Source organism: Apteryx mantelli, chromosome 15 (genome assembly GCF_036417845.1).
Source record: "Apteryx mantelli isolate bAptMan1 chromosome 15, bAptMan1.hap1, whole genome shotgun sequence".
Classification (NCBI taxonomy): domain Eukaryota; kingdom Metazoa; phylum Chordata; class Aves; order Apterygiformes; family Apterygidae; genus Apteryx; species Apteryx mantelli.
The window spans coordinates 10,606,709-10,633,941 of record NC_089992.1 but is presented as its reverse complement, the minus strand read 5'-3'; the positions used below and the strand labels follow the sequence as shown (position 1 = coordinate 10,633,941).

General features: G+C 41.3%; 2 protein-coding genes across 2 annotated transcripts in view; one reads left to right on the top strand and one right to left on the bottom strand.

Annotated features, from left to right (window-relative positions):
* The first annotated feature begins 774 nt into the window (after positions 1-774).
* MESD (mesoderm development LRP chaperone) lies at positions 775-8,789 on the top strand. Its single transcript, XM_067305694.1, has 3 exons — positions 775-974; positions 5,860-6,092; positions 6,832-8,789. Exons 1-3 carry the CDS (start codon positions 810-812, stop codon positions 7,094-7,096), a joined length of 663 nt encoding a protein of 220 aa, XP_067161795.1. The 5' UTR covers positions 775-809; the 3' UTR covers positions 7,097-8,789.
* Positions 8,790-19,128: 10,339 nt separating this feature from the next.
* CEMIP (cell migration inducing hyaluronidase 1) overlaps positions 19,129-27,233 on the bottom strand; it is a 56,965-nt gene continuing 48,860 nt past the window's right edge. The window contains exons 28-29 of the mRNA XM_013957227.2: positions 23,792-23,892; positions 19,129-22,896 (exon numbers count right to left, since the gene is read on the bottom strand). Of these exons, the coding sequence (XP_013812681.2) occupies positions 22,769-22,896; positions 23,792-23,892 (229 nt within the window). The 3' untranslated portion in view covers positions 19,129-22,768. The remainder of the gene's footprint in view (positions 22,897-23,791; positions 23,893-27,233) is intronic.

Sequence of the window (27,233 nt, the reverse complement as noted above, 5' to 3'; positions counted from 1 at the left end):
TAATATTGTTATTAGTTAAAATCAGACCTTGGTGCAATACAGCTGCTTCCTACCACACAGATCAATGAACACAGATACTTGTCACCCTGCTTAAAAGAGCAACAAAACCAAATCACATCGTGTATGTTCCACGAGCTATTCGATCATAGTTAAAAAAAGAAAACAATGGCCATCTTTCATTCAACAGACTGGGCCAGATCCCCCGCGGGACTACACCCAGGGCAGCGCCGTGGGCCACAGCGGGGCTGTGCTGGGTGCCGGGCTGAAAATGGCTCATTGTGTCCAGGCTGCATCACATGCCCCGACGTGACATGTCGCCCGAGGAGGAGGGTGTCGGTGCCGGCGCCCCGCCGCGGCCCTCCCCCGAGCGCTCGGGCGCGCCTCGGCGCAGCGCGACCTCTCCCGCGCCGCAGCAGCCCCGCGCGGCGGGGCCCAGGCGGCTCGTGCCGGCGGGTGCGGCACCCCCGGGCGGCCCTCAGTGACCGCCCGGCCCCTCCGCCCCAGCCGCCGCCTGCTGCCCCGGCCGGCTCCCCCCCCCCCCCCGCTCCAGCCCCTCACCCCGAAACTCGCCCCGCCGGTGTCCCCGGCTCCCGGCCGCCCCACCCCCCCGGGACGCCCAGCGCGCTCCGCTCCGCTCCGCGCCGCTTTCGCTGCCCTGGCTCCCCTTCCCCCTTTCGGCTCCTCCTTCCCTCCGGTCCCGGCTCCGGCTCCGGCCCCGGCCGCCCCCGCCCTCCGCGCCGCCATCGCCCCCGCCCCTTAAGGCCGCCGGCGCCGCCTGCCCGCCTGCGGCTGCTGCGCGCCGGGAGAAGATGGCGGCGGCCGCTCGCTGGGCGCTGCTGGGCCTGGCGCTGTGGCTGTGCGCGGCGGCCGGGGCCGGCGAGCCCGAGGGGAAGCGGCGGGCGGGGCCGGCCAAGAAGAAGGACATTCGGGACTACAACGACGCCGACATGGCCCGGCTGCTGGAGCAGTGGGAGGTACGGGGAGGGGCCGGGGGCCCGCGGCGGGGCTGCGCTTCCCGGAGCCCTGCGCCCGCGCTCCCCTCGCCCGGCCGCGGCTTTCCCCGCCGAGGCAGCGCGGGCCGCTCTCGGGGCGGCTCTGCCGGGCCCCGGCCCCGCGTGTCCTCGGCGGGCGGCGGCCCCGCGGCGCTGCAGCCTCCGCGCTCGCTGCGGCGCGGCGGGGGCGCTCCGGGCGGCCTGGCGCGGCCCTGGGGCCCCTGGCGCTGCCCGCCTTTGCCTGGGGCCGGGTCTGGCGGGCCGAGGGCGCGGTGGGGCCGGCAGCGCCCCCAGGGCTGCGCTCACGCCGGGGGTGCCGGCAGCGGGTCCCGCCGGCCGGCCCGTCTGCCTGCCTTCCTCCCTGCAACGTGAGACCATCGACTGCTGAAAGACCTTTTCTTACAAACACGTGCTGTTCGTGCATGTCAATAGCCTCGTTAGCTCCAAATGCCAGCAGTTTTGGAGTACTGAAGGATACCAATTTTGTTGCAGTAGGATGGATAGCAAAAGGCATGAATATTTGCCCTTACAGACTAGATTTCTTCTTTTGTTTGTGCTTTTTTTTTTTTTGCAGTTTGCTTTTTTCCTTACCTGCCATGCCTGGCTGTAACCATTCCAGCTAATTCCAGCTCTCTCTTGCTACCATTCATCCTTATCAACCTGCTCCCTTACCTTTCTTTGACAGTTGCCTGTCACTCTCATTTCTCAGTGTGGTTGTCATGCCACTTTTTGGTGCTCTTTGTTAATTTTTTTTTCTCTCATCATCTTCCTATAAATGCTAAAGCATTCATCTGTGTCTTTTGTTCCTCCTCACGAGGCTCTTCTCTAGAATGTTTTGAACAAAAACTGGAGGAGATACTAGAGTGAAAGGTTTTGTCTCACATGTATTACTTGTTATACCAGTATGTCAAAATGGAGAAATAGGTTTTGCATATGTAGCCCAGAAACAGTAGCTAACAGAAGTAAGGATATTTGCCTAGGAACTTGCTTGGCATCTTCTGGACTTCGTCATTCCGTGACCTGTTACTGTTGCTCTCTCTTCAGAAAGGAAGATTGCTAGAAAATTGAGCTAAAATATGAGTTAAATAAAACCTGTAAAAAAACAAACTTTACCTTCTGTTAGTGTTATCAGCCATGGACCAGATAGTCCTGACTTGCTAAAAAAAAAAAAAAAATCAAGGCTTAAATGATGTTTTTGGGCAACTTCAACCAAATTTGGCCTAGTGGGAAAAATCTTAAAGATAAGCTTCTTTAATTTTATGAATTAATTGGATGGATGGAGGAGAGACACCTCCAGTTAATGCTGTTATGAATCTTTGGCTTTATGTTCTGTACCAACTATGTGGCAAATAGGGTGAGGAAGCTGTTCTGGGTTTTTTCTCTTTAGCTAGAGCAGGTCTCTGGTTCAGCTCACCATGTGCTGCACAAATGCTTGTCGCCACCTCGTACAGAGATGTGACTGAGCAGCTGGAGGGCCTCCCGGCTTTGGCCACTGAGGAATCCACATGCCGCCAAAGCCCTGGAAGAAAAAAGTAACTGAGACATGGGCTCACAATTAGGGGTTCTGTTTGGTCTTCTGGATGGTCAGTATGGCATTTTGCCGGATAGTAGTTAGGATATATATGAGGAACATGGAAGAATTGAGGGGGGTGGCTAGAGGATATGGAAAAAGAAAGGGCATGAATGGCCTTGATGGGGGAGGGATTAAGAGAGACAAAGGGGCCGTTATGCATTTGGGTGAGTAGGAGTGAAGGGCACAGGGCACACATCTGTACAAAGTCGAGTCTCATTAGTGTTGGCTCGGTGAGATGAATCCTGCTACTTTCTATTTCCGTGGTAATGAATGTGGAGGCACTGGAAGATGGTGGCTGTAACGTTCTTGGGGAGCCTGGCAAGGCTGAGGCAGTTTTCCAGCAGCTGTCCCAGGAGCGTACGCCTTTCCCTTCCATCTCTTGTGCTGTGGGCTGGCACCATCGCTTGCGTGGCTGCCTGGTTTACTGGCAGAGTGAGCTAGCGGAAGACGAGCATGGGGAAGGGGAAAAGAGATAAGGGTTGCTTAAGTGGCCCAGCTGCAGAATGTGAAACTAAAGCTTTAAGGAAGATTACTCATGTATATCTTCTGTCTTCTTGCATCCCCTTTTCTCACTTGTGGGACTGCTTAAAATACTCTGATTATACAAGGATATGTGTTAACTTCTGAAAGATTAGTAACACTTCCTTCTCAACACTGTGTTTGTTAAAGACTTGGTTGTAATCTTCAGCTCTTTTTAAGCTAGTTTTGATAGAGTAAAGGAGGGGGGGAGGTGTGTGCAAAGTTGCTACTAAGGTAACTTTCCAAACTTTTGAGTCCCTTTGAATGGGTTAGAGTAGACCAGGCTTGTCAAAGTTGGAGAATCTAAAGGATCTTAATTTTGATGCCTTGCTACTCTGGGATCAGTAAACAGGCTGTGATTTACCAGCATTCAGTGTGCTTAGCCTGTGCCTCCAGTGGAGGAGGAACAGGGTAGGGAAAGTACACTTGGTTTATGCCACCTAGGGCTTTCTCTCATGGAAGGGGAATTTCCAGCAGCCTTGAATGCAGAGGAGCTGGAGACAGAACTAAGAATCTGGTCTGGAGGTCTTTCTGTAACTAAAATGTCATATTTTTTAACACAGTTCATTATTGTGATAAGTTTCAGTGTTCCTCAGGCTTGACTGAGCTAGGATTATTTAATATGCTAAGGAATTGGGTGGTATGTGTTGCGAATATTTAAAAAAAAAAAATCTAGTGAGTTAATGAGAAATATATGAGAACAGGAGTTGAGGGGAGGAGAAAAGAGAGGAGGAATCTATAATTGTTGCTTTATCTATGTATTGCTTTCTCTCTGAAGCCTCATGTTAGTGTCTAAACAAGTGAATCTGCCAGACACTTCAAAGCAAAAGCTTACATTTTTCTTCCAGTCTTCTATTTTATAGGTAGCTTTCTAAATATAATACTGCATGATAGTTTGTATGGGATCGTCAAGAAAAGAAGTGTCATGCATGAAGGGGAGCTTTTGACCGTTTCTTATAATAGACAGTTCTATTCAAACTGCAACAATACTGCTTTATAAGCATTTAGTTGAATAGTTAAGGAATGTAGGTAATATTCATTAGTAAGTTGTGTTGTCACTATAGCCATAGTTGATTTCTGTATTGTATAAAGATTATTTGAAAACTTTTACTTCTGACTTTTTTCAGTAAAGAGAAGCAAGCTGGTTTTGTGCTAACCAAACTAGTATAAAATTAGGATTGACTTGCTTTTACTTCTGAAGAATGTTTTTTCACTTCAATCACATAAGATTTTATACTTTCACAGTACTTTACAAATATGACCATTTTCCAGCTCCCCCTAAAATAAGCATTGTTCCCACTTAGTGACGGCAGTGGGACTTTCCTGGGGCTCTCCTTTGCTCCTGATTCACTTACTGTGGAATTTTCAAAGGCATATGAACTATTTAAATGCATGCTTTAAACGTGCAAAGTTGAAGCAAATATGTAAGTAGTAAGGAAGGAAAGGATCAAATTTAGGCCTTTTACAACTTTTATTCTGTGGAAACAAAATTATAAACTCCCTTGTCAGAAAGACAGCCAAGTCTACATAACTGAGATGGGAAAAGAACAAAGGTCACTGGTGAAAGCTTAACCTTTAAAGGGTATGGGACACTGCCTGCGCTAAGAGGATAGTGTTGTGTGAACTTGAATATGCGTGTGCAGAGACGAGAATGCAAAGCATACTTAGATCTAAAAATCAAGCTGGGCTCCTGAGCTTTGAGGCTTCTGAGGAGAATATCTTTAGATATGGCTACGATTCATATTTCCTAATGGAGTGATACATATTTTTGCTGAGTGTTTGAAGTCAAAACAACACTGAAAATATCTACCTTAATTCCTGCTGATTTCTTAGTGCTTGGGGTGGATGCCAGTATAAGACATCTGAGGGTTTTTTGGGGGGAGGGAGGAGGATATTCTGTGGTTATAAATACTGTTAAGAAATCAAGTCCTGGCTTAATACGAGTTCTCACTATATTCACTCCTCTCTGTCAGACACTGTTTTAAAAGGCAGCAATTTGAATTCTGCCTCCCAAATATTTAAATGCCTGTCAACCTCAGCAGAGGCATCAGTTTGTTTTGTTTTTGTTTGTTTTATAACATTGATTTGGTCTTTTCAACTAATCGTGTTGTCAGAATGCCACCTTCTTTTCATCTGTGCATTCGGAAAATCATGGAGCTTTTATTTTAAAAGTTATCTTGCGGCATGAGCATTGAAATTCTGAATTCTCGTGTTTTTTATTTGTTCAGAAAAAGGAAAATGGAATTCTCAAGTAATCATGTGGTTCTCAATACTGAAGCCTCTTAAAGCAATACACAGGTGCACATACTTTTGGTTTTTTTTAAACTTATATGTGTATGAAGCTCTTCCATTCTGTTTTTTCAGTTCGTCTTGCTAACATCACAAAATAATGCTTGTTTCTTCATAGTTTCATAGAAATATATAGTGTTCAGGTGGAGTAAAACTGAATTAGCCTTGAGGCTGGAATTTTTCTCAACACACAGGAAAATGAGATTCTACCTGTCAGTATAAAAATGTGCATCTTTTAGGGGCTTATAAATGAGAACAGCATTCTTAGTAAAGTATCATGAGACACAACTCGCTCTTTTTGTTGTTGTTGGGTTTTTTTGTTTGCTTTAGAATCTCCATCATTAAACCAAACATAGCTTTCTTTTTATCAAAGCAGAGTAATTCTCTAAACAATGGGAAGTTTCAAAAAAGAACAGTTCTGTGGGAGTTGAGGGTTGTATAAAAGGGAACATTAAGCTTAAAGTCTCTTTTTCCTTTTCAAAACAGAAAGATGATGACATCGAAGAGGGGGATCTTCCTGAACACAAGAGGCCTCCAGCACCAATAGATTTCTCAAAAATTGATCCAGGCAAGCCTGAAAGTATCCTGAAGTTGACAAAAAAGGGGAAGACGCTGATGATGTTTGTCACAGTGTCGGGAGAGCCCACTGAAAAGGAGACGGAAGAAATCACTAGCTTGTGGCAAGGCAGCCTCTTCAATGCAAACTATGATGTACAAAGGTAAGCAGCTGCATGCAAGGATAAACTTCTTGCTTTTACAGAACCCTTGTTTTCTTCCTTCCTGAATATCTTTTTAACTGTTCATGCTGTGCTCCACCCCTACCCCCATGCCCTGTCACTATTTCTTTGTTTCTGTATCAGTTTGTATACCGATTTGTTTTTCTTTAAGTCATTCTAGAAAAATTCTGGTGTAGCGCACCGATCTTTTTAACACTTACTCATGGCATATGTATAGCCTAGTTTTTTTCCTCATTACATTTCAGACATTTATCAGTTTTAGCTGCAATAGTTTGCCTTTACATGCTTGATAGAAAACATCACACTTGGAAGTCTTGTTACCACAAAAGGCTTTTCATTCCCTTGGTTAAAAATGCATTTTTATCTGAGAGAGACAGAGGATCATTTTGAAACGGAGGAATGTTGCACTCTTGAGTTGATACTGAGAAGGGTTACAGTAAGTGTATGAAGCAGATTTAATAACTATTAGTGGTTTTTATGTAGTGCCAAATTAATCCTTAAGTGCTCTTCATATTCTTAACTCTATCTGGTTATTTGTAAACTTAATACTTCTTGTCCTTACATGTGCCTGTAAATTCTGTCCCCACCCCCAAACAAGAAGACCAGCTTACCGCTCTTACATGTGTATCTCAGTGTTGGAGTTGCTCTGAATTGAAGCAAAATGTTTTAGCACTTGAAAGGCACAAAGGTAACTGAAGAAATATATATATCTTTCCTCTAGGTTTATTGTTGGCTCCAATCGTGCCATATTTATGCTACGTGATGGTGGTTATGCCTGGGAGATCAAAGACTTTCTGGTAAATCAAGAAAGGTGTGCGGATGTTACTCTGGAAGGTCAGGTTTATCCTGGCAAAGGAGCAAAAGAAAGTGAGAAAGGAAAAAACAAAACAAAACCTGAAAAAGCAAAGAAGAAAAAGGACGCAGAGAAGAATTCTGAAGGCATCAAAGAGGACAACCGAGCAACCAAGCAGAGAGATGATCTATGATGGACGCATTAACCAGACTGAATACTGCTCTGTTGTTCCTGGAAGGGAAATGATGTTGCCATACAATTCCTGGCTTCACTGGGGGGGAAAGGAGTCAGAGATTACTGATGTTAAGACTTTCATGTTCAAATACACCAGTTTACTCATTAATGTTGGTCATTTGTTTAGCAACAGCACAGGTAATGTTTAATACCAGAGACTGACTACTTTAGTTTGTAATTTTTTTTATGGGTTTGTTTAACGTATGAATCTGTGCATCTAACGTTACAAATAAAGTGGAAAAGAAGGAATACAGTCTCAGAATACACTAGTGTTCAGCTGTAGTAGCAACTGTCCATCTTGAGTACACAAGTTAGTCATTGATTCATAGTTGCTGCTAGGTAGCAGGATACTTTGCTAAAAGATGCTTCTGGGCGCCAGTTTTGCTGGATTCAGTGGCAAAACTGCCTGAAATTGCAAAGAATAGTGTTACTGTGGCCAAAGATGCCTGAAATCATAAGGTTTAGGACTTATCTGGTTATACTGTCTGTTTCTTTAAAATAAAACAAGAACCCTTCTGTCTGCCCCCCTCAAAAATACACGTAAGTGCCTAGAAGCATAATAGAAACTAGGCAGAGATTCAGCTAATGCACTCTAAATCAGTAAAGAAATTAGTGCAGAAAGGAGATTCTCTACCCATCAGAAGTGATACTATTGAGGTTAATGGAATTACAGTATTAGCATGAACACTGTCCAAGTGAAAGGAAAAATCTGATTCATGTCATTCAAACTGCTACTGCTGTCAAAGAACTGTGCCTGTGGAAGCAAATATGTATGCTGCAGTATCTAGAGAGAGTTGGAAGAAGTAGCCTTAACTCTGTAATAAATTTGTTTTGCTAGTTTAAAGGTTTGCATAAGTCTTTGAAAAAGCACTGCTTACTGTACAGAGTTAAACTTTGAGTTAGACGGGTCACTCACTGATGTTTAATAAACAGATTTTTTTTTAATAGATTCTTGACTGAAATGTTGGTTGTAAATGAACATTGATTTAAACACAATGAAGTTTGATGTATGGAAGCAAATTAAATTCCTCCTCAAAAGGCTGTATAATTAGGAGGGTTTTATTATTTAAACTGTATTCATTCAAATGCATGGCTTAGAATTGTGTTTCCCCCTTTCCTCACTAAATGCCCTTAGTTTGTATGCTCCATGTCCTTTTTCAAAGGATGAGCACTGTATTAGCTGTCTTCATTTGATACTGCTAAGACAATGTTGTTTTGATTTTTAAGGTGCTAAAATCCAAGTGTTTTGGATGAAAGGTCCTAATTGAACCATAATGGTTGGTCGTGTAGAATACTTCAATATCAGAAATGGGAAACTGAGTTGCTGAGTGCTTGTTCCAAAATAAAAGATGTCACTGAACCTAATGTTTTATTATTTTAAAGGCTTTACTTAATGAAACAGTAATGCTTTAAAATTGTGTATAACCTGTTAATTTAGTTAAATGTTTGAGAGACAGGCTAACCCATCTTTGGATTCTGTACTTGCTCATAAAGACTAAATGATGTTGATGATTCCAGGTGATCATCATATTTGCTTTGATGATATTTGTATGAATTTATGATTAAAGAAATCTTTCCTACTGCTGTTTACTAAACAGGTCCTTGCCTATTTGTTTGAGTGGAAAAATTAAAAGCATGTATTTCTTAAGGTTTCACTATATTACTTCCACCATTAATCTGAAAGTACAAAGCAGCTGAGAAAAGTCTTTGCAGATATTTGGGTATTGCATTGCCTTGTACTGGGGGGGGAGGGGCATGGGCCATTTCTTGTTCATAACTAATTTATTTTGTCAAGTGTTGTGGTTTAGTAGTCCTGCCCTGTCGTTCCCCCTCCCCCCCCTTTTTTTTTTTAAATATTGTTTCTTGTCTCAAAAGATGAGCCTAGGTCAAGTGCAACTGTTTGTTTGTTTGGTTTTTTTTGTTTGTTTGTTTGTTTTACACAACTTGCATAGAAAAATAAATCTATTCTGATCATGATCAGAAATGTGTGGAAATGGTCTGTAGTTTTCCTAATGTTACACAACATAATTTTTGTTGTTTTTAATCAAACTGGTTTATTCCTGAGCTGAATAATCACGCAGTGCAAAAATAGTACACAAACAATATAAAAGCAAGTATGCTAAGGAGGAGGACATACTATGATACAGATACAGCCCTTTTGAAAAGAGATACTTGTTTCAGCCATTAATAAATCCCTGCTTCCACACTTAGAGCAGGCTTTGTCTTTTCCCTTTGTAGTTAAGAGTAGAGCACCTGGAGGCCTTCTTGAAATCAGAGAAACAGCTTTGCTGAAATTCAGCCAGTCAGTCCACTTGGATGTGATTATTTTATTTTTATTTGTAAAGGTTCTTGCATTGCCTATGCTAAATGCAGGCGTGTTTTATGTCCAATAGCCTGTTTAAATGTTTGTTTACTTTCTAGCATTTTAATAGGAATAATAACTTGGGGTTTGCTTTTGAAATGTACTATAAAATACAAAACACTGCATTAAAGAAGGTTGTTTGTCTTCCTTTTTTCTTACCCTTTTCCCTTCTTCCTGCCTTACACCCAACAAATGATGTTTTAAATATGCTACTAAGTATAGGGCATCTGGAAGGAACTTCATCACTGAGTCTTTCCCTGATATTGGAGTTCATAACTCTATTTCAAAACAACTTGTTTCCTTTTCTTAAAACTGATTAGGCTTTTGGACCACAGCACTTATACTGGTTCAGTGTTAAGTAACCAGATATTGCTTCATATTGATTTAAGAGGCCTGAATATAATATTGTTTACTGAAGCATTAGCTTTCTATTCTTTTTTCTTGCCTGCTCTTTTTTTCGGTATTTGAAGATGTTAGCTTTCAAAAGCAAAGCAATTATGATGGAGAGAAAGAAGAGGAAGCTGAGAAATTTCCTTAGTTATCTTTCTTTGTATTTTTAACCCAAGTGGCCTTTTTGGGGGGGGGGGGGGAAAAGCAGTTTGTCAGTGATACTTCATAAAGACTTATTTGCTTTTGCTACTTAGTGCAGTTGTAACTGACTATTTCTGATAAAACACTGGCATGAAGCTGATTTTTTTTTTTTGTCCCCTCAAGATAATCTCAATGTATACTGCATGCATTATCTGTTTCAGTGAAAAAAAAATCCATTTAAACTGAAATTCCTAGTTAGTACAAGTGCATCCCCTATTTATTTCACACTTGACTCTGTCAAGCAAAGTAAGTAGGAAAGCTGACATTTAAATTACTAGGACCAGGGCTCAGAAGACCCAAGGGAAGTGCTATGTGCAGCAACGGCTGAACTTACAACAAAACATCCTCACTAACTAAATCTTACTAATTAAGAGATACAGGTAATGTCAATGTTCACTTAAAAAAAAAAAAAGATTCCAGGTGTAGTCATTACTACATTGCTAAGATTTACACATTGTAAACTAATAAAGTTTACTATATAACCATGTCCCTTACCAGTCTTGTATCTGCCGCATAGTATTTTCTTCATATAAATCATTTGCTAGCAGGGAAGATGATTGTTCCCATTTCTTTTGCAGCTTCTCTTTTAGCGTTTTTAGCTTTGTTGATACGCTTATTATTAGCTGAAGTATGTATTTTGAAAATACTATCTTTAACTCTGTTATGACACACTTAAAAACTACTCAGCCAACAGGATTTCTGATTTTTTTTGTTGTCTCTCTTTTTTTGAAAAGTCATGTCAGCTTTGACTTAAAAAAAAAAAAAAAAAAAGACTTCATATGTCCATCACAGTTTCTTTCTAAACGCTTTCAATTTTCTTCAAAAAGGAACTCAAAAATTAAAATACTGTTTTGTTAAGATATGAAACAACCTACTTTTGTCTCATTTTTGGCCACTGTTCTGTTGGGTTTTAGCAAAGACTGGAAATAATTTTAAGTCTTATCTGTGGCTCATTTCCTTTTCTGTTCAAGGAGAAACAGTATTTACCTTTTTCAGAGGTTTTTTTTTAATGTCATTACATGCTTGTAGAAATGCAAAGAGCACATGCTTGGATAAGAGGCACGGAGATGCTTCTGTTTTTACAAATATTTGTTTCATCAGGACTGTGATATTTTTAACTCGACATTTTCATCCTACTATGCATCTTGATACACTTTCATATGATAATTTTTACTGTAGAATAAAATAAGCTATTTTTTTCATGAAACTGTTTTTAGATTTTTTCATACTGTGAGATTTTAGCAGGAATAAAACCCACTGGATTCAGGTAATACTTAAATTTGCAGAACTGCTTGGAGTCATAAAGGAAAGATACTCCACTGTTATTTTTTCGGCATTGTTGTTTTTTTTTCCTCTTCCAGCAGAAAAGTCTGGTAATGCCACTTGTTTGAAGACACAGTGTATCTTTAGCAGAAAAGGTCTATGCAATGTAGTTTCTGATTAATTTTTAGAAGATTGGTCTAACAAACACATTACTATCAAACATTACACCATCCTCCAGCCTTAATCCAAAGACAAGTGTTAAATATTTTGTTATCCATCACTTGAATTAACAGTAAGAATTCTAATAAAGAATTTCTGAAAAAAAGGAAATTTTTTTTGAATTATTGCACAGACATTAGATACTTTTCTTGCCTATGCTGTGATGTTGTTGTTATTAACAAATACTACATGAGATATTTTTAGGCATTATGTATTTCCAGTCCCTATTTTATACTTTCTGTTAACTTGGTTGTTGCTGAAGTACCAGCTTCTTTCCCGCTTAGTAGTTACAGTCACTATATACCTCAGTCACAGTTTCATATTGCATGTAATGTGATGGCATCATAGCATTCTCTGTCATATGTGTTTTCCTGTTAAGACTTTCTGTCAGGATTCTAAAAAAACCAAATTTTCAAACTTGATTTGGTAATTTAGCTGTAGATGCAGAATTTTTAGTTTCTTGGGAGGAAATGATCTGTTTTTTCAAAGGTCTAGCATTGCTGCATGCAAACTGCTGATTTCAGTAGTTTTTCTGTATGGTTCACTTACTTCAGCCTCAATTTCGCAAGGAGTCTGCAGACATATGAATAGTTTGTTACCCACAGACACAAATGGCACTTTTTGTGTCATGCAAATGATCTTTTACATGCAAAGGATATAGCACTTGCTTTTCTTCAAAAGGCAAAAAAGCAAGGTGCTGTACTTCTTGTATAAATCTACAGTATAGCAGTGAGAATCACTCCAGACTATCACATAGATCACCATTTGGCTTTATAAATAATTGAAACGTAGTCCATGTGACTGGGGTATGAATAAACTGATTTCCAGCCTAGACCTGCCATGAGTGATGCTGCTGTAATTTTGCAGGAAAATACTACTAAGAGCAGAAAATGGGTGTGTTTTTGAGGGAGGGAGAAATGGGACAGTTTAAGAGAGCTTCCCAGCCTTCCTGGCAAAGGCCAGCAAATATATGGTTCTGCGGCACACAAGGTTGCTATACAGCCTCCCTGTTTAGAGGAGGACATCCTGCTCCTCCAGCTGGGACTGCATTGGTGCTGGGGCACTGCCACTCACCTGGAGATCCCGTGCAGCTCTGCACTATTTTGTAATGGCAGCATCTTCCCTTTTGTGACATACCATAACTCATCCCTGCTTAGGATGCCTTCAGATACTCCGGGCTCCAAATCAGCAGCAGGGGGGCGACCTATGTCAGGATTTCTAATGCTCAGATGACTCCATGCCTGCTGAGGCTGTAATAATAATCATCATCCTATTAGTAATAGCCTTAGCTTGAAAAATGAAATAAACCAGGGAAAGAGAATGCATTACTTTTTGGCACTTCTCAGCAACAGGAACTTGAATCCCACCCACCCATCCCCATGCTGCCCTTTTTCCAGACTTTGTGCCTCTGCCTGGTTGTATTTGGACATAATAGACCCTAATTTACTACTGATCAGGGACCAGGCTGCTCTAATTCATGAGGCTTATAACTGTGACTTTTTTCTTTGTGTGCATACAATTTCTTTTGTAATTAAGTGATAACCTCCAAAAAGACTGTGGGCCTGACTCTACTGCCTGTAACAAGTATTGTTTTTAAAACTAAACCTCAGCTGTGTCTTAAAATAGCCTGGACTTACTTACTTTTGTGTTGATGATGTGACCACTAATTCTGTGTAAACCAATGACTATTGCTTTGTCCACTTACAAAATCATTAATATTTAAATTATTTCAGGTACACAGGAAACTCCCTTTGTTGGCAGCATGTGTTGGCAAACTTCCTTATCTTTTGGAAAGAGGTGAACAGCAAGGATGATGCATTTGCTTGCAAGGTACAAGTCCTTTAGCAATGACAAATAGCTGTTTCTTGAACATCTCCACAAAGTAACATGGATCTTGCTGTAACTTATATAAATTCTTTGTAATGAGAAAGGCTGCATTATATACAAATAAGTTGTATATATAAATAAGTTTTTAACTGAAAAAAAAAAAAAAAAAACCTCATAGTTGAGCACTTGCTGAGTCAATAAAAGAAATAAAGCCTTAATATGTGAGTTCATATTTCATCACTGTTTAATGATGTTTCCCAGATCTATGGTTGCAATTCATCCTGTATGCTTTTTTTTTTTTTTTTTGAATCCCTTCTCCTCAATGCAGTTTTGTTTCATTAGAATTCTGCTGCAAAAGAATGAGTCAGTTTTCATGCTCCCATCTAAAATGAAATCTTGTGAGGTTTCAAACTAGTACATATGTTAAATTACACAAACCTTTTCTATTAAGAGTTTAGTATTCATCTTGCGTATCATATCCACAACCATGCCCTACTACTTCTCAATCCTTTCTAGTCAGCTGTTGCCTTTCTGTTGCTGTAAAACATGTTAATAACTATGTGAACTTTAGCTAATTGTAGTTATGATAGCATTACCAGCGAGCTTAGTGGAAAAATAGGTATGTATGTGTTTTGGCACTTGACACACCAGCTGAGTAGAAGATTTTTTGAGAAACTAATTAATTTTGATTTATTTTAGCTATATGCATTTAATGAAGAAGCTACATTTTTTTTGTGTGTGTGTGTGTGTGTGTGTGTGTGTGTGTGGTCTAATTAGCTATGTAACTTGACCCACAGGAAGGTCACTTTCACTCCACTTTCTATTCTATCCCCTGCCCCCCCCCAAAAAAAACAAAAACAAAAACAAATCACATTTCCATATAGCATTACCAATTAAGCCATATTGTTCAATTCTCAAGTAACCCTACTAAGGTTTGGAAATTTCCTAGTAAGGAATATATTTCTTATTTATGTCAGTAGTGCTAAATCAGAGTGGTCTTTCTTACTACATGGGATGAGAAAATCAACTTACTTAAGGTTTGTAACAGAGAAGATCTGAGGCTTGTATCAGGTTCAAGAAATGGCCAAATGACATAACAGTACAGTTTACTGAAGATGGAAGAATAGAAACCAGAAATAAAAGCCAAATCAGCTGCAATGATTTCCTAAGGTGTCACTTCCAAGTGAGAGTCCCTTGGGTTTTATACAAGGCATCTGCACTTTAAGAAACATTCTCCCTCCTGTATCACTTATTGAACAGTTACAACATAGAAGACAAAAGCTGACATTACTGTTGTACTGGGAGTTTAGTCATGATCTCGCCCTAGCCTTACTTTCAACCCTTTGGCAAAAAGAGGAAAGCTATTTATTTTTAAGGGTCTTTCTGCAGAATGATTTCCTGTTGAGGCCTACCACTGCTCTATTATTGCAAGCCACTTCTTATTGTATCCTGGTATTGTTCTTGACTGTTGAGATATTTCAGCTAAGAATCAGATCCAGAAACTGTGAATTATTCTACTTACAGGGTGATGAAGCGCTCCCTGGGTTTTTGTTTTAAGATTGTACACTGGCTGTACATGGTGAATTCAACGCCACAGCTAAGGGATCAGTGTAGGAAGGAGCTTTTGAAGGTGTGTTTTGTGAAGAAGACTTGCGAGGGGCAAGGGGAAGGAAGGGTGTAGTCACAGCAGTGGTTTCTACACATCCCTCCCCCATCCTTTTGGTCTGAAAGAAGGTGGTGTGGCAGAACAGTCTCTGAGTCAGTTGCTGGAATGGCCCTTTGGGGCTGAAAAAGCCAAAAGAAATTGGCTTAACGTTCTGGTGGAAGGTGATAGAGTGGCTGATCCAAAGACCCGCAAGTGTTGCATAAAAAGCACTTTAATTTGGGCATTGGCCAAACAATGTTTTTTATTGTCTAGCAAATTTTTTGGAGGGGAGGGCAGGGGAGAAAGTAATCAAAGAACTGGATCAGTGAGTTTTGCCCATCTGCTGCTCTGTGAAGCAAAGGAGGGGGAACATCCTGAAGTCTTTTAGTGATGAGAAAAATGCTCAGCTCTGTTAACAGCTCTGTTATTTGCTTACTGCTCAGAAGAGACTAAATATAAGATTGTGACACTCAGCTGAGAATATTACTGTCATGCTGGGCTAAGAATGAGTTTATGCAAGAGCCAAGCTCTCTGGGTTTTTCTTGGTTTGTGATTCAACCCATCCCCTGTTTTTCCATTGTCCAACGCAACATCTAAAAGGGGGGGGAGAGAAAAAAAAAAAAAGGAAAAAACAACAAAACCACTCCTTAAACTCCCCCCCCCCTTAAAAGGCCAGCCACTTCAGATAAAGATGTACTAATTTCTAAAACTTTGCCAGATAATACACTAACATATTTCCAATGAAGTTTTGCCAAGTGCTTGATTTATAAAAAGCTGACCTACAGTGAGCCGAGCGGTGTGAAAGCTGTAAGGGTTTTCAGCTTGCTCCCCATAAGTCCCTTTTCCACAGGTGAGCCCACACAACAGCTTCTCCCTCCAGACCAGTGCTTCTGGAGGTTTTACTTTGCCATCTTCTATTTGGGTATTTAAGGGGATTACACTGGGAACCAATGCTGGAAAAATGCCAAGTTGCTGCTGAAGGGCGACTGGGTGGACAGTTACAGTGACAGCAGTGTTATCAGCCCACCTTTTCTCAGTGCTCATCTTTACAGACGCACTGAAACAGAAACACCCCTTCCCTCCAAGACCTCTGCGCTTGCGGGACCTTTGTGAGGACAACCTATAACAACGCCACCCGTCCTACTACCGCTGGGCCCGCGGCGGGCCTGTGAAGGGCGTGGGACGCCCTCCCCCTCGTGCCAAAGGCGGGAAATTCGCGCCAGCTGCGGCCGTTAACGTCCGCTAGCGGGGGGGGCGGGGCGCGGCGAGCGCGGGGCGGCAGCGCGGCCGCGAGAGGGCAGGCGCGGGCAGGCAACCGCCGCTGCCGGCGGTGGGGAAACATCGCGCCCTGCCCACAGCGCTGTGGCAGCCTCCGCAGCAGTGCTCTCTTAGTGCTTTCCTAACGAATTAAGCATAATGTAAAAGGTAATAAAGTTAATATATAGTCTAGCTTGTATATTCAGCTATAGTATGTATTTCAGCTGTTCCATATTAAATATATACATATAACAATAAAAAAAATGTGGCAATTGGGACTAATGATGTAATGAATTGCATAGTTATGTATATAGTTTATTATTATTTCTAATGGCTGTATATACATAGAAATCACTTTCACACACACTTACAGTTGCCTTCACGTTCCTTATTTATTGAGGGCGTCAAGCAGAGGTATGCCAGAGATGGCCGATGCCATGCAGTGTCTGTCTGTCCTTTCCATTAATAGCTACACAACTCTTCAGCTGTACCTAGAGGAAAACAGACACCTTTATATATGTGCCTAATGCTTTAGGTGCCAAGGGAGACTTTTTTCTTTTTGTTGTGGTTAGCATATGTTTAGTGAGAACCAAGGTATTAATGGCATATGGGGGGGGGGGAGGAGACACATAAACTTGAGGTTATAACTTGTTTTCATGAAAGCAACCAATAAATTCAAGTCTCTGGATCTGCTGATGCTTTCCATCGACAGCCTCCCATTTGCCTCACAGTGTGAAAAACTCCGCTGCTGCCATGTATTAAAAGCAGAGTTTCTTCTGGATCTAAACATCACTTACTCTCCAACAGCAAGGCCCTGGCGTGGGCTGGGGGGGGGTGATCCCAGGCCAGGAGGACATCAGGACCTCCCTCAGCCCTCAAACAGGCCTGCAAGGTGTTGTAGGTACCAAAAAAACCCAACCGATCACTAAATCCCGTGATCCTGGGGCACATGCAAGGCCAGAAGCCACCAATGCAAGTGACAGCTGCTTGCCTGCCGACAGACTAGGGTGAACCGATGCTGCTGTCATCTTCTTCATGGCTGCCAGGGTCCATGTGGTTCTGGGGGAAGAGTTTTGCTCCTTCTGCAAGAGGAGAAGAGACAGAGCGGGGAAAGGAAGGTGGAAAGGAAACGAGGGGTGGGGGAGCTGAAGTGGGGAGACGAGTGAGAAAGGAGGATAGGTGGAGGGCAAGGCAGCAAGGCCCCCCCCCCCCAGCTTCATGTCTTGCTCCCCACATGAAGCTTTCTGGAATTGGTTTGGTGTGCACGTGTTTAATCCTCACTGCTGTGATTTTACCACCTGGCTGCCCTGCCTTGCCAGAGCAGTGCACACATCCCCTGCTCTCATTGTGGCTGGCTGCAGATTAACTGTTTGCTTTACGAGGCCGTGGTCCTCTAGAGCTTGCTGCTGCAGAGGGCACTTGGTGCCCATCCATCCCTGCAAGCAGAGGGGGCTGGGAGAGACAGGACAAGCGCTACGAAGTTGCCCATGACTCCTCCCCACATCCCTCTAGACAGGCCACTAAAGAAAAAAAAAAATTAAATTGTGATTTTTAGGCCTTGCTGGCTGTAGGTCCACATCAAAGGTAACACCCTTCTCACGCTAGCTTTGCTGCTGAGAGGAGGGACGTGGGTGCACGACAGGAGCGAGGCGGCAGGCAGGAAGGGAGGCAGCATGGAGGTGTGGCAGGATGCTAAAAGCCCAGCTCTGCCCCTTACCCCTGTGGTAGTCTCTATAGTTCTCAGCACTGAAACCTTTAAAGTGCTCTGCCAGCTTTGATCTTGTCGCACTATTAAATAGACGCTTCTTTTTTTCCCTGCAATGGTGCTGTGGGGTGAGACTGTTGCCTTTGCTTTCATCTTTTTTTTTTTTTTTCCCCGTGGAGTTGATCTAGAGAAGTCAAACATATCAGTAATTTCAATCTGACATGAGTAGGCAGGGTGCATTTTTAGTTTCCTGGCCTGGAGGAGTTAGGCAGGTGATGCCATATCCTCCAGTGCACTAATTACTATTTTGAGACTTGATTAAAAAATATGTGCTTGGATGTTAGAAATGCTGATTACTGCCACCAAAAAAAAATCCCATTTCAGTTCTGGAGCCTTGAAAAAGTTTTATAGCAGAGTCTGTTCAGCTGGCACTGTCCCAGAGCAGAAAATTTACAGTTGAAATAATACTTGACCTGATAGTGGGATGCTCATAAGGCTTTATAGCTTCCTACTATGAAAAAATTATACATATTTTCTATATTATTTACATATATATGTCTCCTCCATGTTCACCCTATTTAATAAAAAAAAAAAAAAAAGTTTTGTGAACAGGGAAACTAAAGAAGTTTGGTTTTTGGTTGATTTTGTTTTACGTTTCCTTATCCCCCACCTGCTCTATGCACAGCCCAGTATTTCCAGCTCCTTCCTGTGTCTGTCCACTGTAATATCCCCTTTCCTGCTCCCGTGTCCTTTCCTTCATGTCTCCCTGTCTCTGATCTCACAAGTTTGACTGGGCAAATAGTCAAATGTGCTACAGTGTGTGCTGACAGCCAACATGTACACAGGTTTTTTGGCCCCAGCCGCCATCTTTTGAAGCAAGTAAGATGCTGTGTACCTTTCTCTCAGCAGGTGTAGTTTTGTGTGTGCTTCTCTCCACGCTAGATCCAGCATAATTGCAGAAGTTTTATTTTCGTAGGAAAGCAAGCTACTAAGATTTAAGCTGAGACACGAATGCAAGTTATCAAAACAGACTGAGCAAACTGAGTTAGGTAAAACAGGAGATAATCCAGCAAATACTGATTCATTGTTATAGAGTGATACTGAAGAGACAAGAGACAAAAATAAACTGGGAAATTTGCATTGAATATTTATTTTGATAAACAATGTGTATTCCAAACAACTACATATTATTTCAGTTGTAAGCCACAAACTTTTGGAACTAATGTTCCAAGAGCTCTTGTCATCATAAAATAGACAGTCAATGCATTACCACATTCTGCTGACATAGAGAGCTTTCAAGTGCAAAGCAGATTATCGGAAAAGACATATTGCCGACCTCCTTAACAACCTGGACAATGCTAAACTCCAGTAAAAATGCTTCATATGTCTGCAATTTAGTTGTCTTAGTGCCATTGTAATAAATAAATAGAAAATATATCTTTTTCATTTGGGAAGTCTATAAGAAAATGTACAAAACACTATACATCTAACTCCGAAAAAGGACCAGCTATTTCGGCGACAGGTAATACAAGCATTTGAACAGATGCAAAAACCAAACATTCAAACAAACAAAATCCAATCAAAAAATCACTCTTACAATGGCAACTGTCTGTGTGGGCAAACATGAGAACATATGTAGTAATAAAACCTTATAAAGAGGATAACTGCAGCTTGTGCAGGGACTGTTAAAAGATTGTACAAAGTACAAGCAGTCAGTTAATTCACTAGTCAAGATGTGCAAGTGCAAATTCTAGAACAGTCAAATATTAAAAAGTAATCATATGGCACAAAACTATTGCTGATTGGTGATGATATTAGGCTAAATTTTGCCTTCAGAGTAATACACTGACTTCATCCCATAAATGTCAATGGGAGCGCTTTGCATTTCACAGGAGTATCTGCCCCGTTACACTCTGCTATGATGCTCTATTATCCATCAGGCTTAGCAGACTGCAGTGATCCTATACTAAGTATTCACAGCATGAGACCCAGCCCTAACTCCAAACAGGCCCCATGTGACAAGCCTTACATGATAGAACAAGCTACTTAAAAAGTTTTCTTCTTTTAATAAGACAAGATTTTTTTTAGGAAAAAAAAAAGGTTTTCCTAGAGCCAAGTCTTATGATTTCACCCTGAGAGTTTCAAAAATTGTAAAATTAGAAGCTACACTTCAGCACAGATGCAACATGCTTATAGTAGCTGAACAAACCAGTCTAGGGAATTGACCCACGTGGCATGATCCTCCCAGGCATTTACACAAAGAACGGGGAAGGGAAACTGTTAGTGACCCAGTTAAATGGTGCACCACAAAGGGCAACCCCTGCACCCACGGTGCTTTGTAGAAAACCAAATCCCAAACCAGGAACATTCTGAGTCTTACTTTCCTTCATGCAGTTTGTCAATTGTTCATGAAAGAAATATGCTTGTTTTGGTCCATCTCTTGAGAGCATGTGTTCCACTAATACAGTGTGACGGGTGCAATTATATAAACAGAATTGCCTCAGGATAGTGTATACATTGAGATAACGCAGACCGACATACTCAATGTCTTTTTCACTGTATTTGCTAGACTTCAGGGATCTGGCTCTGTTTTGGCCATCGGATAAATGAGGTTTGGATAATCAAGGTTGAAACATAAGTGAGACTAACTTTTTCAAGGAATAGTTTGTGATTTGAGGGTGGAATCCTCAAACCATCATAAGACACTGGGAAAATACTTGTTTGCTTTTTAAAAGTGTTGCCCATTCTGGAAGTGGCACAAATGCCTAAAGAGTAAAAATAGTTGTGCTGGAAGGAGAAATCCTTCATTAAGAGGCTCTTGTTGAGAAGCAAGGGAGGGAAAGCTTGGATCTTTTCTTTCTTTTTTTTTCTTAAATACAACACACATGACATTCAACTTGTTCAAAACAGCTATATAGAAAGACTGAAAAGAACGTTTCCAGTTTCAAAACCCAGGAGAGGCTTAAGGGGCATGTAACCTACAGCGCTACCTGAATTTTGCTCATGATTGCTTTGACTTTCAGAGCAACTAATCTAAAAATTAGGGACAGGGCTTATAGAGTTTGACATCTGCCCACCCTTTGGAATGGCACTCAGAATCACTGCTCTTTCATTCTAGTCACAAGTTAATATATTTTGGATACCATTGGAAAAAGGCAACTTAGTCACAAGAGCTCTAAAACAGAGCAAAACAAAGTCACCATCAGCAACCAGAACAATTTTTGTAGCAGTGGTGGCAGAGAGGGGCAAAGGGGGAAAACAAACACAGATATTATTGGCAAAATTGACAATTTTATGTGCTTTGAAAAACTATTCTTCCTACATTTTATCCCTCCTTAGATTTCTTAGACTAGCCAGAGCCACAGGAGACACTTTGATAGCATTTCTGAGCAACAGACAGAAATATCACTGAATACTGTAAGTGCTTACAAAGTTTTACAAGATAATGTTCAACTTCTCAGCTTCAAGAGATGTCCCAGGAGGACACACTAATCTGCCTTCATTAGCCAGATTTTTAGCTGACAAGATTATGCTTTGAAGAAGGGGGAAAGGAGGTTCAAGATATTCCACTACTTATGGGGGTTCCCACTCTAATTCTTCAGCTACCTGGTAAGACCCCAAAGACTCCTATCTCAATGACCTGCCAGCCTCATATTACTCTTCCAGGAGGCCTAAGATACTCATACTCTTAGCCTGAGGACACGATAGGAAAGCAAGACACAGCAGACTAGTCTGATCCTGTTTCCTCTGACCTCCCTGGAAAGGTGAAACAATCACCCCGTTTGAGGCAGAATAAGCTGTATCCCAGTATTGCCAGCTGTAAACTGGAGATGTGGACAGGATGCTATCTTTGGCTGGCAACTATAAACCCTCCAGTTTGGTCCTGAATATTGTTGTATGGAGGGACTGTATGAGAAAGGCTGAGGAAGTGTATGTGCTGATTGACAGTTCTTTCCTGTTAGCCTACAGCTGCTTGTCTAAGGAAAACCCCCTACCTGAAGAAACACTGTTAAAAAATTCACGACCCATAGGAGAACCACTGTTTTCTAAGCAAGCAGAAAGATATGGTTTCATCAGTCCCTGCTGGTGCGCTTTATTCACTCCTCTATCATTTTTTCCCCAGCTATGTGCCATGGGTTAGCATGTACAATGCAGAAAGACCTCAAAGAGCTTGATCGAATGTCTTTGAAGCTTTTGAAGCTTTAGGGTAAATTCTTACTGTCCAGTCAAGTTTCCCAGCATCTGGGTAACCGTTCAAATATACTCTTTTTATCCTAGATTTTCAGGCAGCCTTTGAATTGGCATTCCATGTTTATGTGAGCAGCTAGTAACACCATGGAAAAAGAAAAAGAGTGTTATGACAATTCAGAGGCTGGGGAAAACAATAATCCTCAATGGCCTTTCTATCTAGAACTCACCCTTTGAGGGGCAGCACATAAACTAGCCTGTCACAGGGGTGCTAAAAAAGCAGCACCTTGTAAAAACAGAGAGGCAAACCTTGCTTTGTAACATGAGAGTCAACATGGTATCAATGAGCAAATCAACAGGACAGCAGCTGATGATCACAGAACATAGGCTGATCACAGAGGAATGCTTTTTTGTCACACGTGGCCGCTCTAGCTACTTACAGTAAGATTTCTTTTTGAAAAGAACAACAAAATGCTACATCTCTGGAACACTCTGGCAATGTGCCTATTGTAAGCAGTCAGTAGTCCATCTATTGGGGGCAGTGCTGGTAGCCAGAAGGCAAAGCAGTGTGTCCTCATAGTTTCATTTTCTTCACCACAGGAATTGGTAGTGCTTGGTAGATCTTAGCTGAATCCTCGTCGGTGACCAGCTTCACCCAGACAGGGCGGAAGCTGCCTTTGAATCCAACAAAAGCCATTTTTTCTGCAAATCAGAGCACATACGTTAGGAGCGCCTCATGTCTTCAAATAAGCACCCATACACCCACTCAGTTGGACAGAATGCAGGAGGACAGGAACACACATGCACACACAGCCTTTGCAAGGCTCATGGCCAATTATGTATTCTCCATTAAAGAAATACTTTCCTGCTGAAGTTTAACTGTATTTGCATGTTGCATGTTTCCATTAATTAATAATAGCCTCTATGTGATACCCAGCAAAGAAGAAAGAGACAAGGAAGAACCTGTCAGAGCAGGCAGTTTCAGCTGTCTATTGGAACTATCATTGCTGGCATGACGTTTATACTCAAAATTCTTCCATGCTTGGGAAAGGCATTAGCTAGTATAACACATGCAAAAGGAAAGCATGCCCAAAAGCTCACAGTTAGAGCTGATCAGAGAAACATTTACAATAGAACAATATTCTAGTGCAGTATGTGACACTGTTGAAATAGAGACACTTTGTGCCATCAAGTTGGAATTTTGTTTCAAGAGAGAGCCACCTAAAAATAAGTTTGTACAATATCAAAATTGTTGTTCTGAAGCATTTGGGGGAAAGACCAATAGTTCTATTATTAAACTACCTTATTTAAAAAGTCTGGAAAATCAAAAAAAAAACTAGAAGAACTCTACTTCTAAGAACGATTGCCAGAACACTTTTTCAATATACAGTATTAAACTGAATGCTGTTATCCAAAGCTGCAGTGGATACAACCTTAATAAATAAGTAAATGACTGTTCCCAGGATGTTTTGAGTGCATGCTTACAGAAATAGGCAAGGCAAAGTTTAGAAGCAGGACAAAAGGTCCCATTACTAGGACCATGGTAGGGAAATACATCAAAGGTTTTTTTAATCTGTATTTTTTAAAAAGTGGTTACCTTTTAACCTAAAACCCTCTGCTGCTCCAAGTTTCTCCAGTACTTTAGTCCATGGTCCTTTGGAAATGAATCTTCCTTTAGATGTCATCAGCACTATAGAGCTGAAGGAAACAAAGCCATTTATAAACACATGAAGAGTTAGAAAACGTTCCTCTCTTGCCTGACAGCACTGGTAACTCCTGGCTGTGTGACTCAAAGACACCCATGAACTATAGCGGTTTCTGCTTTAGCAGCTTTCGTCAATGCTTTCCAAGAATTTTGTCATATGTTCCCTTTTCCAATCATGCAAACCCATTAGGAAGCAGACTGATTTTTTTTTTTTTTAACTGGTTTCTAGGGTGGTTTAAGTGTTTCCAACCAGCACATCCATCCTGCTTTGCTTAGAAAGAAACATGCTCTCTCTGGGATGCTCTCAGCAACTCTCAAATTATCTCTTGCTCTTATATCATTTGTAGGATAAATCCTGAAGACATTCACTTTCTTGAGATTTTTGCTGGCCTGACACTCTTCATCGTTTTTCAGCATCCTTTTGCTGAGAAAGGGTATTATTATTATTATTATTATTATTATTATTACTGCCTTACTTGCATGCAGTGTATTTCACCTTGAAATTTCTTGGAGTCCTTTACAAACATGAAGTGATATACAAAAGACAGGGCGTGAGTCCTTTAACGTAGTGCAAATCTGTAAATATTTGGGTAAAATTTAGCAACTGTCTAAGCCTATTTCTAAAGGGGGAGAAAAAAACCCCCACAGAATAATCATGAAGGGATAATCATATAGCAAGAACTGTCCGGAAAGAAGCACAGGCCACTGAACAAAGTCAACTCCATTACTTCCTACAAGATTCCCAAGCACCTCCAATAGTTATCTTAAAGTGTGTCAAGGAAGAAAGATGCTTCAGTGAGTTCAGCAGAAGTTCTGCCATTAAGCTCAATGGGGCAGGGATGTCATTCTTGCTCAGCTCCTAATTAGAGCAGCATTGTAGAGTGATTGAGAAAACATTTGTTTAGATGACATAATTTCATTCCACTTTGCAGGGTTTCCACGAGTGACACTTCCAGTGACTCGAATGTTAATTCTGCAAAATGAAAGCCTTGCTGGGTCTCCTTTCCTACATCACAGTGGACCCAAATCACTAAATTAATTAGATGACAGCTCCTGCAGAAATCAAGCACTGAGCTACTAAGTGCAGTAGTTACATCTTAACACCTCAGCTAGAACTGCAACTGCTCAGGGAAAAATAGCAATAGATGGTGGCAGAGGAAACTCAGAAGCAAAAGAACTAAAAGTCATCAGGACTTTTCCTAGAATAAACCTGAGGTGTTAAAATATTTCAGTTCTTACAAGAGTGGATTGAGCTGGCAGCCTGTTTTTGACTACTTTGTGAATGCTGAATCACCTCTTTTTCTTTCACTTCACTAAAATCATTACTTTCTGTTAAGCCTTTCTTGCTATGGAAATTTAAAATAAACTTGCCAGATGTTTTGTTTTGTTAACCCAGGGAAATTTATCAGAAAAATTGATTCATTCTAAAAAATGCAATTTGGCTTGCAGAGAGTTTCTTAAGCGAACCAAGAGGCTTGTCATTGCTAGAAACACCTTTTTCCACATTTCTGAATCCATAAACCTATCTAAAAGTTGCTGTTCCAGCAATCTTTTCATGAGAGGCAGGCAGAGCTTTCTGGCTGGTGGAGCCCCTTTTCTCTCCACTAGCCCTGTCCTTCTATACAGTTCATCTTCTGGGTCACGAAGGGAACAGAGGTGACAAGAAGCTGCTGGCTTACAGATGATCCACCTGCATGGTATCTGCATCTGACTCTGAACAACACTTTTCTCTCAATGTTTGTCTGTTCTGGATAAATGGATGATAGATCTTTCATGGCTGTAGCTGAAATCCTTGCCTAATCATATTGGAAGGGCCTACAGGGGAAGGGTTGGGTAAGCTTTTGATGAAAGAAGAATGATTTGGGGTTTCACCCCTTGCAAACACATGGAACTGAGTGAGATCTGAGAGGTACTGATCATGTTTGATCCAATTCCAGTCCTAATCCTAATCCAGTTCCAAAGCTAATGAAAAGAGACAATCAGGCTCAGATCCAAAAAAGGCTATAGGTCCTTCTGATAGGTTCTTAAAAAGGATTTCAATAGACTTAAATACATCTGAAGTCTAATTAGGATTCAAGCCCCCCTCTCAAAGCCTGCTGAACCTTATCACATCTCACATTTTGACCTCGACTTTTTTTATATTAGACAATCAAACTAGACATCATCCTGAAAGCAGGAATCAAAGGCCAGTGCTTTTCTTCTCCTTCTTCCCAGCTGAGCGTCCTGGCCATTAGGCTACATAGCCCTCTTAGGAAACTTTCATTTCCCTGTGACCCCTGCACGGAAGGAATGGGGGTAAGAGATGCTCGCTTTTCGATTTTGATAGGCAAGTGACTGGAGTATGTTTAAGGATGCTTTGGTGCTATATTTATGCGCCTTCCCACACTCAGCACTATGGACATTTACACAGCTTTCTAGTGAGATTATCAGCTGGTTTAAGGATCTCTGCACTACTCTCATACAATAAAGACCTGGCCCAATCCTGCTTCCAAGAAGCCACGGAGGCTGTTTCACCTACAGAGAGGAACTGTTAAAGCACTCTGGCAGTTTTAAGTGATCTAAAGTAAGAAAGAATGTAGGTAGCTGGATTCAGCCAGAATTGAGACTGGACTTCTTGCAAAAGAGGCTGATGGAGTTCTTTGAAATACCCTATTATATTCTTATGAAAGAAAAACAAGCAACTACCATGCTTTTCTGTACTCGACATGTTTTTTGCAACCCTTAGAATTATTTAAGATAGTAGAAACACAGCTGTATCCGCCTTTGTGAAGCCCTGCTGAAACTTCTTCCAAGTCTCCACAATAAATCCTAGAACAATATCCTGTCAATCTGCCCACAGTTATTTCAGATGATTCATCAACAGAGTGATCATATTTGTATTGAATGTTAGGTACCAGATTTAAAATCAGAACAGATCTAATAACAATGAAATATATTCATTTCCCAATAGTGCTCTACAAACCAATATGAGAAGAGAACAGCCCCTTCAGTAAAAGAAGTCCTGAGGTTGTTTCTATTATTATTCCAAATGAACCCGCTGTCCTCCAGGATGCAGGAACATGTGTTGGATACTTACCACCCACTTCCAAAACTCTGCATTTCTGGCTCCCATACTTAAAAAATAAAAGCACACAGCCCTTTATTCTTGGCAAGGAACATGCGCAAAGAGCATGTATTTTATTAGTGGAATCTTTGGAGATTTGAGAGCATATGCAGGCAGTAGAAAAATGTAAACCGTGCACATCTGTACACTAGAAACTGATAAATGCCGTGAGTTTATTCAGGAATTTAAGTCTGCAGTTTATCTGCAACCCAGAACATAAATAAAGATCTA

What these genes read in the sequence shown, in the direction of transcription:
- MESD (XM_067305694.1), top strand. Translation starts at nt 810, where the DNA reads ATGGCGGCGGCCGCTCGCTGGGCGCTGCTGGGCCTGGCGCTGTGGCTG. An exon ending in GGCTGCTGGAGCAGTGGGAG is followed by an intron (nt 975 to 5,859) that starts GTACGGGGAGGG and finishes TTTTCAAAACAG; the next exon opens with AAAGATGATGACATCGAAGA. An exon ending in GCAAACTATGATGTACAAAG is followed by an intron (nt 6,093 to 6,831) that starts GTAAGCAGCTGC and finishes TCTTTCCTCTAG; the next exon opens with GTTTATTGTTGGCTCCAATC.